The 12,208-nt window shown below is 50.8% G+C and overlaps 3 protein-coding genes across 10 annotated transcripts in view; 1 reads left to right on the top strand and 2 right to left on the bottom strand.

Annotated features, from left to right (window-relative positions):
- The window catches only part of PLPPR2 (phospholipid phosphatase related 2), a 6,513-nt gene extending 5,859 nt beyond the window's left edge, over positions 1–654 (bottom strand). For 2 of the 4 annotated variants that reach the window (XM_027851082.1, XM_027851086.1), the window contains exon 1: positions 315–654. The gene's annotated coding sequence lies outside the window, so the exon portion shown is untranslated. Of the gene's footprint in view, positions 1–257 lie in introns of all 4 variants that reach the window. The other 2 variants (XM_027851085.1, XM_027851083.1) reach the window with 2 other exon arrangements.
- Positions 655–842: 188 nt separating this feature from the next.
- Positions 843–9,548, top strand: TMEM205 (transmembrane protein 205). Of its 3 annotated transcripts, none has more exons than XM_027851092.1 (4): positions 843–927; positions 6,787–6,907; positions 7,957–8,126; positions 8,876–9,548. In XM_027851092.1, exons 2-4 carry the CDS (start codon positions 6,808–6,810, stop codon positions 9,185–9,187), a joined length of 582 nt encoding a protein of 193 aa, XP_027706893.1. In that variant the 5' UTR covers positions 843–927; positions 6,787–6,807; the 3' UTR covers positions 9,188–9,548. The 3 variants fall into 3 exon arrangements, with proteins under 3 accessions (XP_027706893.1, XP_027706892.1, XP_027706894.1); XM_027851091.1 differs by lacking the exon at positions 843–927 and adding an exon at positions 6,407–6,498; XM_027851093.1 differs by lacking the exon at positions 843–927 and adding an exon at positions 6,548–6,703.
- On the bottom strand, positions 938–6,101 carry CCDC159 (coiled-coil domain containing 159). 3 transcript variants are annotated; one of them, XM_027851089.1, is made up of 13 exons: positions 5,986–6,101; positions 5,435–5,592; positions 4,958–5,043; positions 4,235–4,360; positions 3,936–3,969; positions 3,682–3,833; positions 3,503–3,584; positions 3,070–3,265; positions 2,838–2,905; positions 2,499–2,575; positions 2,142–2,266; positions 1,706–1,782; positions 938–1,609 (listed from the first exon to the last, which is right to left on the bottom strand). In XM_027851089.1, the coding sequence occupies exons 1-13, from the start codon at positions 5,994–5,996 to the stop codon at positions 1,518–1,520; spliced, it is 1,284 nt and encodes a 427-aa protein (XP_027706890.1). In that variant the 5' UTR covers positions 5,997–6,101; the 3' UTR covers positions 938–1,517. The 3 variants fall into 3 exon arrangements, with proteins under 3 accessions (XP_027706890.1, XP_027706888.1, XP_027706891.1); XM_027851087.1 differs by lacking the exon at positions 5,986–6,101 and having other exon boundaries at positions 2,160–2,266; positions 5,435–5,724; XM_027851090.1 differs by lacking the exon at positions 5,986–6,101 and having other exon boundaries at positions 2,160–2,266; positions 3,682–3,773; positions 5,435–5,724.
- Positions 9,549–12,208: the final 2,660 nt, after the last annotated feature.

Below are 12,208 nucleotides of genomic sequence, written 5' to 3'. Positions count from 1 at the left end.
GAGAGAGAGAGAGAGAGAGAGAGAGAGAGAGAGAGAGAGAGAGAGAGCGTGTGTGTCTGTGTCTGTGTCTGTGTGTCTGTATGTGTTTTCGTGTTTTGTTGGGAGGGGAAGCCTAACCGAGTGGGCGAACACAGACTCGTAGCCTCGCACAGGCGTGCAGATACGGTGTCTCCCCCTCCCCCATCACATCTCCCCATCGCCACCCCGCGATTCCAAGTACCCTTCCCCCCATTACTCCCAGACAACGGCTCTCTTACTCCCTTCCCCCCGTAAGCAGGGACCCCATATCACGGTCCAGTACCCATCACCGCCACCTGGGTCACGGCCGCTCCATGGCCCGGATCCACGTCCCACGACGAGGGAGGCCAGTCCCAGGCCCAGCCGTTCGCCTTTGTTCCAGATGTCCAGGTGTTGCGGACCGACGAGAGGGCAGGCGGAGGCAGACAGAACCGAAGGATAGCCCAGCCCTGGCTCTCTGGGAGCCGCTGCCTTAGCCTGCCGAAGCCTCAGCAGCGGAGCCGGAAAGAGCGGTAGGGACCAAAGGAAAGGCTGGATGGAGAGATGGAGGGAGGGGTGGGAGTACGCCAGGCGTGCGCCGGCTCATTAGCACCGGGCCAGCCCCGGGGCGGGGCGTCTGTGAAGACGCTCCCTGGCTCACCTCCCCCCACCTCCCCACTCGGCCCGGGAGTTCATTTCCGGCCTTCCGTACTCATCCAAGGGAGGGAGACAGACCCAGAATGTAACCTGCTTGAAGGCAGGGATTATTTCCTTTTTGTCTCTGTATCCTCGGCACCTAGACAGTCCCCGGCACGCGTTAGAAGCTTAGTAAATGCTTGCTGAATGAATGGAACCTTTGGGTCGGGCCAGCTGTGTTGTGGAGGGGGAGGAAGGAGGCAGTGTTTTCTGGACTGAGACGTTTGCGCTTGGGTGAGTTGTGGGGGCAGCGCGTGGTAAGGCTGTGTCTATTAGGAGCATGGCTGTGTGAGTAGTTTGAGCTTGGGGCTACAGCTCCCCGTGGCTCTGTCCTAATTTGACCAAGATCACAGACTCAAGCTTCCTTTAGCCTGCACTTGGCTATGCACTCACTCCAGCCTGACTGGCCTCTGAGCCCAGCCCCACTGAATTACCCCTTTCTAGAGCAAGGAAAAACGGGAAGGGGCAAGCAGAGTCAGCATGAACAGAGAGTGTTGGGGAAGGGGCCACTCCTATTTTATTTTCTCTCTTAGGGGATTTTGGGAGGCTGGGGCTCCCCTCAGGGAGGTCTCCCTTTCCTTGATCAGGCAGGACCCAGCAGCTCAGCCTGTGGAGAGAGAGATTGGTGATGTGAAGAGTCAGATCCTCATCAGAGCTACTCAAAGATGTAGGGGGCAAAGGCAGGAAGGGTCTAGTGAGAGCGAGGGTTGAGGTCAGAGGTCCTGAGGAAGCCACATATAGGGTCAGGGGCCAGGGGGATGGGCCAGGGGCTGGAGATCGTCAGGGTCCATACTGAAGGAGTCTTGCATGGGTCGGGCTATTGGCTATGGGCTGTGAGGTGGCTTGACATCTGAATCCGAATCTGTTGCCCAGGCTGGCGGTAGCGTCGGACTCAAACAGTTTCGTACTCTCCGGCCTATGCCAGGAAATTCCAGAAGGGGTATTTGGAATGTAGTCTTGGAGAGAGTTATTTTTCTCCTCCCCAGAACCTCACCTCTCCCTGGGCACTCACTCTTTAAGACTCCACGGTGCTTGACTCCAGTCAGGGATAAGCTTTTAATGGCATTCTGAAGAGTATTCACAGCTGACCTAGACAGGGAATGGACTGGAATATGCACCCAGAATCTGGACGGGGGAATGGTGGGGAGTAAGGGCCAGGTCATGATGGAGTTGGGATGACGGATTCTTCATCGTGTGCCTTCCCAATAAGTCCTAGCTCACAGGATTGTTTAAGGGTTGGAAAAGGTCCTGGGTATCATCTAGTCCAATTAATCCTACCACCACCCCATTTTATAAATGAGGAAACTGAGGCTTGGAGAGGGGGAATAACTTGCCTTATTTGGGAGTTGGCATCAGTTAGGGGTTTGAAGGGGATTTGAGGGAATATAGGTCCCTGGGAACCAAAGGGGATTCATGAAGGTCTAGGCTCAAGGAATGTGTCTAGGCACCCTGGATTTCGTTCCCACCATATGTCATTCAGCTCCTCCTCCAGCTCTTCTTGTCCCCACCAGTCCTTGGACTTAGTATCCTCCTCAGATACCATGCCCCCTTGCTGTTTCATCTTCGTTAGGACCTAAAGGTAGGGGGTGGGTAGAGGCAGAAGTAAGGCCCTCTCTTTACCTTTTCTCCTGAACCAACCTCAGGCATCTAAACTCAGCCCTGTCTCGGCCCAAGCTGAGTCAGAGATGGGGGTAGAAGGGAAATGGAGACTCAGACTTCAGCCATCCTATCTCCTTCTTCCCTGGTCATCTTCCTCCCCCCCTGCATCCTTCCTTGACCTACCCCCATGGCCACTTTTCCTTTACCTTTCGACATTTCACCTGGTTCTTCTGCATTTTCTTGATATTCACCAGGTTTTTGTTGATTTCTTCTTCCTGCAATTCTGAATAAAGGGATGAGGACAAGAGGATGGAGGGGCCTTCAGGAAAAAGTAGCGGACCCCCCTCCCTCCATCCAGGTCTTGGAGATGTGAGAAGAGAAAAACTGAGCCAGTATCAACTACCATTCATTCCCAAGGCATGGAGGTGGGGGGGGGGGGGCCTGCCCTCAGCCCAGAGGCTGCAGCCCTTAGAGGAAGGGGAGATGGGGATGAAGAGACAGAGGAATGGGACAAGGGGGTGACAAGTAGGGGTGGGGGGACATACTGAGTTTCTGGTGGATGTAGGTCACCTCTTCCTGCAGTATTTCCAGCTCCTCCCATAGGAACTTCTTGCTGTGGGGGGTGGGGGGGTGGGAGGGAATGATAACACGCCACAGAATCCCAAACTTAACCTCTCCCAGCTCCCCAACTCCTTCCTCCTTCCCGAGGTCTCCTGTTCACCCTAAGGTCTCTCTATTGCTCTCAGAAATCTTGTACCCCCAAGCCAGGATCCACACCTTTCCCGAATCTCCTGGCCCAGCTGTAGTAGGGAGCGGGTGGTACGGCCCCGCTGGACCTCCTCACTCCCACGAAGATTTTCCTTCACCTCCTGCAGGCCCCGAGCCAGTGCCCGCCACAGCTCCTGACGCCCTAGTTCTGCCCCTCGTCTAATGAGGTCATCCTGGGCTGGGCAGCAAGACAGGCTCATCACTTCTGCCAGGGGATGGATGGAGAGTGTGATCTCTGATCTTAGCCTGACCCTCACCTCCTCTGTCTCTCCTCCTACCAACCCCTCTGGGAAGGAAGGGGCTCACCCTGGGAAGTCTCTTTAAATCCCACACCTAGGTTCAGAGGGGATTGATGTGAAACCCTGGAAACCCTTCCCTATCCCTAATCTTGAGCTTACCTCCTACAAATCCTAGTGATTTGACTCCCGAGACCCAACCTCACCCTCTAGTTCCTGGATTTTAACCCTCTGATGGCTGCTTTCCTTCTCCAGAAGGGTCACAGAGTGGTTCAGGAACTCAAAGGCCTACTAACAGGAAGGGTTTAGGGTCAGAAATCGGGATCAGCGATTTGGTAGGGTCAACATCAGAAAGGACAAATATGAAGGAGATGGGCCAACTCACGTTGGTCTGGGCTTGAAGCTGTGTTTTGAGGCAATCCAAGTCTGTCCTTAAGAGCTTTTGTGAGTCAGGAATCCTGATGGTGGAGACCTTGCCTGGGGGATCAGAGATCATAGTCTCTGTTTTCCACCTCACCCCACCAGGTAAGGAAGGCCCTAGAAGGGGTGACAGCAGTCTGCATTTCCCTATTCCACAGAAAACAGGTCTTTGGCTGTCGGCCTCATCCTCCCTACTCCTGTGGCCCCAGGATACCTTACCTTGGGCCTGAGAATTGTCTGTCTCCAAGCTTCTCTGGGGGCCAGCATAGTAGATCATGGGGGGAGAAGGGTAGAGGGCATATTAGAACCTGTTCCAGATCTCTCTCTAACTACCTCCAGGGCCCAACTCTACCCCAGTTTGGGCTTTTCTCCTCCCCCAAATCCTGCAGGGTCTCCTCATTTATTCAAATCACAAGAGGGAAACTGAGGCTGGACTTGAAGGAGCCCCCGAGTTATTCATTGGTATACACATGTGGGTTCCCCACTGGACTTGTCCACATAGAAGAACGTGCCTGCACCTGGTCACTAGCCTTCATCGGAGGTCTTGGGCTTGGGCTCAGGCTCCGGCTCCTGATCCTGTTCCCCTTTGAATTCCCATTCAGCCTCAGGCTTGAGGAAAGGGTCTCCTCAGAGGTCAGCCACTTCTGAGGTGAGGGTGGAAACAACCAGGTCATGTCACACATGGTCACAGGACCCACAATCCTCAAACCTTATGAAAGGGCTGCGCCTTTGCCGGTGCTTGTGTGGGGATGTGTCTCTCCCAATACAGATCAAAGGGCTTTTCCTTCCATAACAGTAATTAAGTCCTAGGAGACTGTCTCAAGTACATAGAGATTAAATGACTTGATCAGGTTCAAATAGCTAATAAGAGTCAGAAGGATATTTGAACCCAAGCTTTCGTGACTCCAAGACCACATTCCCATCTACTGAACTACACTGCTTCTACAATAATAAAAACAATAGCTTCCACTTCTGTATCAGGTTTAGGTTTACAAAAGGCTTTCTCACAACCTTCTACAAGGTTGGTCTGGGTCCCCAATAACCTGAGATGTTACAGATAAAGAAACTGAGGTCCAGACAAGTGAGCTGAGTTACTGAGGATCTATCATCAAGATATAGTGTTAGAGTTGGGATATGAACCTAGGTGTCTCCTGATTCCATGGGCAGTGCTTCCCCTACTACACCACATGCCACATGATCTAGGGAGGTGGGGCCCCTGAGAGAACAAAAGAAGAGGTCACCTTGAAACTGAGATGTTCATCCTTTAGGGAGTCCTTTTCATCATTTTTCAGCTTCTGGGAATCTGAGTTGATGTTATGAACCACACCTGCAATTCAGAGCTAGGGTCACATCGATGACACTTCAGGGATCCTGCCCCTTCTCATCCTTAAATCAAATGGGATTCCACAAAGGGACCCTAAATCATTCTTCAAGATTGCTCCAGAGAATAGGGGCTCCCTCTGTCAAGATTACTCCAAGCCACCAATATCTCAATCATTCCAGGTCCCCTAGTTCTCCCAACTTGAAACCCTAGTTCCCTGTTATCCTAGTGGCCCAATTCCAAAGTCCTGCCCAGGACTCTAATTAGCATGACGGCACACAAGTCCAAGGCTCTCCTCACGCACCCCTCCATTCCCTGTTGCTGGTCCTCAGTCCTCTAGCTCTTGCCTTCAGTCTATCCCCAAACCCTCCAAACTGTTGCATCACTCCATACATACCAAGACCCCAAGGCTTCTCTGAGGCCAAGCTGACATTCAGCTTATCAGACTTGGAACAAATCTGCAGTACACATTCCCTTGGAAAGGATGAGCATGGAGACTGACTGGAAACTCCAGAGCTGTCAGAGTCCCGAGGAATTCCAGCCAGGACACAGTCACTTGGATAGGTAGGGAGAATACTCAGTAATAGGTGAGGAGGGTGTATAGGGTGGCCCAGCCATCCATACCTGCCCATCCACCCTCCCAGCCCTAGAGAGCTGTTCACATCTGGAAACACCCCAGAATCTACATAGCCAGAACAGGAATTCTGTCTCATCCTGCTCCCCCCAGACCCTGCCATTCAAATTGGAACTCGATCTTAGGGATGTCAAGGCCAGATGTTTGCACCTGGGCGAGAACATCTGGAGGGAAGTCAGGTCCATAGAGTCCTCATTGCATGACCCTTGCGGGGGAGGGGAGGGGGGAGTTGGCAGTAAGGCAAAAAAACTGCCGTGCTGGGGCCTAGAACACCGCAGGCACTCAATAAATGTTCATTGAATTGAAATACCCACCAGCTGCTCATACTCTAAGCCCATCAGGGACCACGAAAAAAGTCCCCAGCTGGAGCGATGAAATTTGATCCAGTGGAGACACCATACAAAGTTAAGGTAGGGATAGTGTCCGGATAGAGTCCAGAGTCACAAAGGAGGGGCGGAACCTTTGTGTGTAGCTCTACCCGCACAGCGGCGATTCCGAAAGCCTATTGGTTGTGTTCCTCATCTGTACTCCCTGAGGCGAAAGGCGATTGGATTAGCCCTGAGTGGCAGTCTTGGTAAGAGGAGGGGCAGTGGAGTAGGAGACAAGATAGGCGGGTCTTGTATAAGCATTCTCCTTGCTGATTGGTTGAAAATCAAAAGGGGTGGTGTAAATGCTGCAGAGCTCGCGATAGGACTGGTCTGAAGCCAGCAAGGAGGCGGGGCGGGAATACTTGGGCTGAAGCAGTAAGGTGGTGGGGAGGAGAGGGCTGTTGCTGAGGTCCGGAGTCCGGTGCAGCCTTTCCCGACCGGGTGCCCCTCGCGGGGAAGGTAGGGAGGTTGGAATATGGGATCTGGCCTCTGGCAGTCCGAGACTCTCGGGTCCCTGCACACGCAGGACTGGGGAAGGGGCTCCCCGGACCCTAGCCGCGACCTCGGCCCTGGAAGTTGCCCCCCTCTCTCTCTTCCCCTTCCCTAGGTGCAGGCAACCGGGCCCTCCTGGGTTCCTCCACCCTGGGATGCGTGAGCCTTGCGGGTACCCCAGCTCCTTCCTTGGGGGTGGGGGTTGGGGAGTGGGCAGGGCTCTGAGTCTGGTTCTTTACTCTTGCTCTCCCCCAGGTGCGGAGCCGGGGCTGCAGGATGGCTTCAGAGGAAGAGCCGGGTGATCTGGCCAAGGTGGTCCAGGTGTTGATCCTGTCCAGTGCCTGGGGCATGCAGGTCTGGGTTACCTTCATCTCAGGTACGTGCCCCTCCCCCAGGGACCCTGGACTCTGCTCCTTGCCGAGAGCCAGGGGGAGGGGAAGGGAGGAGGAAACTCCAGAGTTCGTGGCATCCCGAGGTTTAGAGCTGGAAGGGACCATAGGGATTTGTTAACAGATTTGGAATTAGGGAGAGTCCAAGCAGGTTTCCACAGTAAAAAATGAACTTTACAACCTTTGTAAGGGAGCCTCAGACCTTCTGATCCCAACCTAATATTCTTCTCATTGTAAGTAAAGAAATGAGGTAAAAAAAAAATCCAATTTAAAAAAAGTTTTAAAAGGGCGGGGGCGGGGTGGGGAGCTGTTTCGTAGAGGTATTCAAGTAGTACCGGAATGTATGATCATCTGTCAGGGATGCCCAAAAGGGAATTCACCCCGGGTTAATCTTCTCCCCCTCCCCCACTCCTCCCAGGGTCCCTGTAACTTAAATATTCCACTAGTCAACCAACTAGGATTTATTAAATGCCTACTGTGTGCCAGGTACTATGCTAAACATATAGACCACTTTATTTTAATTTTAATTAGTTCCTTTCATTTATACATCAGTCATTTCTGAATATATTCAGGCGTAGTGAGTCTTCCCTTATAACAAAACAACAACAACAACAAAAAAACCAGCTAAGCAAAACCTAGCGACACATCATCCTTATCTGAGATTGCATGCAAAATTCCATCTCCATAGTCCCCCACCAAAGGAGGCTCAGAGAAGTTAAAAAGTAGCCTGTGGGATTTTTGCCTGTTACCTTCCCAGCTCTTTCCTGTTCTGCCCAAGGGATTCAGCAAATCTGTATCCCTGCCTTTCCAGCCCAAGAGGCGAGGTCACATGCAAAAGGTCTGAATTTCCAGGAACTGAGGCTGACATGCTCCCTAGTCTGATCTCTTCAATTTAAAGGAGAGGACATAGTCTCAGAAAGGGGAAATGACTTGTTCCGGGTCACACAAAAACCAGGTTGCTGAGTCAGAATGTGTTTTTCATGCTCTCCAACCAGCCCCCTCTGCACTCTTTTCCCACCCCCACTGCTACCCATAGGGTTTGTGTTGTTCCGGGGGCTGCCTCGACACACTTTCGGACTGGTCCAGAGCAAGCTCTTCCCTTTCTACTTCCACATCTCCCTGGCCTGTGCCGCCATCAGCCTGGGCATCTTCCTGCTCCATCACCCACTGGTGAAGCTCAGCTTTACCATGGCAGAAGTTGGTCAGGTACTAGGAGGCCGAGGGCGGGGGTTAGAGACCTGGGAGGCTGGAGACGAGGGAAAGTGGGCTTGGAGAGAACCCAGGGTGTTCTGTGGTCATTTTCAAGACAACGTCTGGCCTCTACACCAGCTCCTACTCGATGTAGCTATTATTCCTTGGAGTTGGTGTTTCTAAGTTCCCAGGAATTGGTCCTGATGACTGAGTCTCGTTTTTGGCTTCTGCGTTTCACCTAGTTCATTGTTCTGAAACCTGCCTGGGGACTTAAGTCTTTGCAGGAGGGCTTAGGCCTGTCCCTGGGGGAGTGGGTTCTACCCACTGGCTCTTCATTCACTAGCTTGATTGGAGTGAGGGGGATAAATCTGTCTTTGCTTCTTCTTATCCCTTCTCAAATGTCCAGGATATGGGGCATGCTAGAGTGGGCAGCCTACCAAGGATAGTAGTCCAAACTCTGTTTTGCTGAAGTTTCTGTATTCACCTTGCCAAGTGCGGGACACATATTCTCCAACTTTCTCCCTGGGTAATACAATACTCAGGAGTCTTTTGGACTGCATAATTAAAATTATGTAAATAATGGTGGTTGGCTGGAATGAAGAATTTCACTCTCTCTATCATGTCTTGCCTCCTCCCAACTGATAGAATGTGTTGAAATCCCGGGGAGGCCACTGCTGGTCCCCAAGGCTACTCTCAGCTGTGACCTTGGGCCTTGGGCAATATCCCAGGGCCAGCCCCCCAGCTAACTACAGCTTCCCTTCCAGCTGGGCCTCCTGGCTTTGAGCCTGGTTCTGTCAGCTCTGAATGCCCGGTGGCTAGAGCCAAGGACTACAGCTGCTATGTGGGCCCTGCAAGCAATGGAGAAGGATCGAGGTCTAGGTGGGGAACCCCCAGGACCTCCCCAGGGCCAGGTCCAAGACCCCTACCGTCGGCTTCGGGAACAGGATCCCAAGTATCGGGCCCTTCGGCAGACCTTCTTCCACTATCACGGCCTTTCCTCCCTCTGCAACTTGGGAAATCTACTTAGCAATGGCGTCTGCCTTGCCTTTCTGGCAGTGCACCTCCAAAGCCTGTAGGAGCAGGACCTCTTCTCCCTGCTCAGAAGAGGGGTTCTAGCTCCTTCCCTGGGCCCAAATCTAACCCACACAGACCAAGTTCACTTGGACTCTGTTGAGCTGACCCTGTGGGTCAAGCAGCCAAGATATAGAGGAGAGCCTTCTTCCTTCCCTATCCTCTGTCCTTCCAGGACCCCGGGGTCTAATTCCTGTCATGCTATTTGCCCTTTCTGATCCAGGACAATCTTTATAGTTCTTCCTCCGTCCTCTGGTTGTGCCAGGTATTGGATGTGGATCTAGCTACCTGATCCAGAACTGGGAGACTTTCTGCAACTGTGATTCTATATCATGTATTTCCTATTAAAAAATGATTTCTCCCAACTGCCTCTGGTGTGACTTAGATTAGAATTAGGGAAGACAATTAGGGAAGACAAATACGTACACCCCCTCCTCCCCTCAGCCGAACAGCATCTTCCCCTTGTCTAAGCTATTGAAAGGTCAGTTGTCCGGGTTGGGGTAGAGTGTGACCAAGACCAAGCACTAGCCTCACAGAAAGATGGTCCCAGGGCAGCTAGGTGGCGCAGTGGATAGAGCACTGACCCTGGATTCAGGAGGACCTAAGTTCAAATCCGACCTCAGACACATAACACTCACTAACTGTGTGACCCTAGGTAAGTCACTTAACCCCAATTGCCTCACCCCCCCCAAATATATATATATATATTATAATTGTATCCCCTTGCATATTGGGGCAGCTAGGTGGCTCAGTAGATAGAGCACTGGCCCTGGATTCAGGAGGACCTGAGTTCAAATCCAGCTTCAGACACATAACACTTCACTTACTCGCTTGTGTGACCCTGGGCAAGTCACTTAACCCCATTGCCTAGCCCCCTCCCAAAAAAAGAAAGATGGCCCCAGTCAATGGCAATCTGCTCCCTTGATCTCTTCCCCCCTAGGATCTTAAGATTTTAGAGCTTAAAGGGATCTTGGGTGATGTAAGCCCATCCCCTTCATTTTATAGTTGAAGAAATGGAGGCACAAAAATTAAGTGACTTGTTCAAAGTCACAAGTAGTAAGTCTCAGAGGTGGAATTTGAACACAGGACTTCTGACTCCAGAGCCAAGGTTCTTTCCACTATATCAAATCCTACTTGCCCTTCAAGTATCCGTTCAATTCCCGTTTGCCTGAAGCGTCCAAGGATTCAAATACATATTTAATCCAAATATATTCATTTAACAGTTGGAGAGGCTGAGGCCTAATTCTATTCAACAAGCATTTATTAAGTGCCTTCTCTGTACCAAGCACTGAAGCACTGACAGGGGCTACAACAAAATGAACTGTGTCCTCAAGGAGGTTACTATTCTAATGGAGAAAGTGGTAGAGGAGCAACATGTGCACAGATAAATAGAAAAGAGATACAATATAATTTTGGAAAGAATGGTGAAGCTATAACTGGGTGAATTAGAAAAATCCTCATGTAGAACTTGGCACCTAAATTAACATTGAAGGTAGCTTGGTATTCCTAGAGGAGGTAAGGAGGAAGAGAATTCCAGGCATGGGAGGACTGCCTGAGTAAAAGCTTGAAGGTGGAAGATCAAAGGACCATGGGTTTAGAACTGGAAGAGACACCCCCCCACCCCCATAGAGCCATTGAGTCTATCCCCCTCATTTTTGATAAGGAAACTGAAGCCAAGAGAGGTTGTGACTTGCTCAAGGTTTCCCAGCTACAAGTGACAGCAGTATTTGAACCCAGGTCAACAAGAATTTATTAAGCCCCCATTTTGTGCCAGGCCAAGGGAAAGAGGCTGGGGATCCCAGACAAAAGCAAGTTAATGCCTGCCCTCACAGAGCTTAGACTCTAAGGAAGAGAAGAATGTCTGTGTGTATACAAAATATCTGAGGTAACCTTGGTGAGGCACTAGCTGGAGGACAGAAGGTGGCTCTTAAACTGAGTCTGAAGGAAGCCAAGGACTCCCAAGAGGTTAGGAGGAAGAGTTTCTTTCAGACATGGAATAATTGGAGGAGGGGGGCAGCTAGGTAGTGCAGTGGATAGAGCACCAGCCCTGGATTCAGGAGGACCTGAGGTCAAATCTGGCCTCAGACACATAACACTTACTAGCTGTGGGACCCTGGGTAAGTCACTTAACCCCATTGCCTAGCCAAAAAAATAAAATAAAATAAAATAGTTGGAGGAAGAATAGTGACAGGAGATGAAGTATACGGTCACCAAGAAAGCCAGTTTGACAGGAAGAGTTTGTGAAAGGAACGCAGCATAATGAGTCTGGAAAGCTAGGATGGGTCTGGCTTGTTAAGAGCTGTACAAGACAGAAGAATTTCTATTTGATCCTGGAAGTAATAAAGAGCCAGTGACATCTATTGAGTAGGGGGAGTGGTGATGGGGGGGGTCATTCCTCCACCTTAGGAAAATCATTGGCCAGCTGTTCAGAGGATGGATTTGAGTAGGGATAGACAAGGCAGGGAGACTGACCAGAAGTCTGTTTGAGTAGTCCAGGTAAGAGGTGGTGGGGGTCTGATTAGTGGAGGTATGAGAGAAAAGGAGAGATACTCAAGAGATGTAGTGGTAGAAACAGGACTTGGCAACTGATTGGATATGTTAGGTGAGGAGCTGAGGAGGATACAGGTTTCCAACCTGTGTTTCAACAGAAATAGGGAAGTTTGAGAGTGATGGGGAGAGGGAGGCAGGGAAGATAATCACAAGATCCATTTTGGTAGGTTGAGTTTGAGATGCCAATAGGATGTCCAATTTGAAATGTCCAGTAGACTGTTGGTGATGACCAAAGCTCAGGAAAGAGACAAAATACATAAAGCATATATTAAACACTTCATGCCAGACACTGTGCTAAGTACTGAGAATACAATTACAAGCAAGCCAGAGAGTTTCTTTTCTCAAGAAACTTAACATTCTAATGGGAGAAGACAAAACATAAAGGATAGTTGGAAGGGGAGGGAGGGGGGTGGAGTCATGTGCATGGTAAGGAGATGACTGGAAAGTGACATGGAGGCCTAGTTCTGGGTAAGGTA

This window comes from Vombatus ursinus, unplaced genomic scaffold (assembly GCF_900497805.2).
Source record: "Vombatus ursinus unplaced genomic scaffold, bare-nosed wombat genome assembly UNPS02009173.1, whole genome shotgun sequence".
Taxonomy (NCBI): Eukaryota; Metazoa; Chordata; class Mammalia; order Diprotodontia; family Vombatidae; genus Vombatus; species Vombatus ursinus.
Note: the sequence above shows the minus strand (reverse complement) of the source record. Positions and strands in the feature narration are given on the sequence as shown.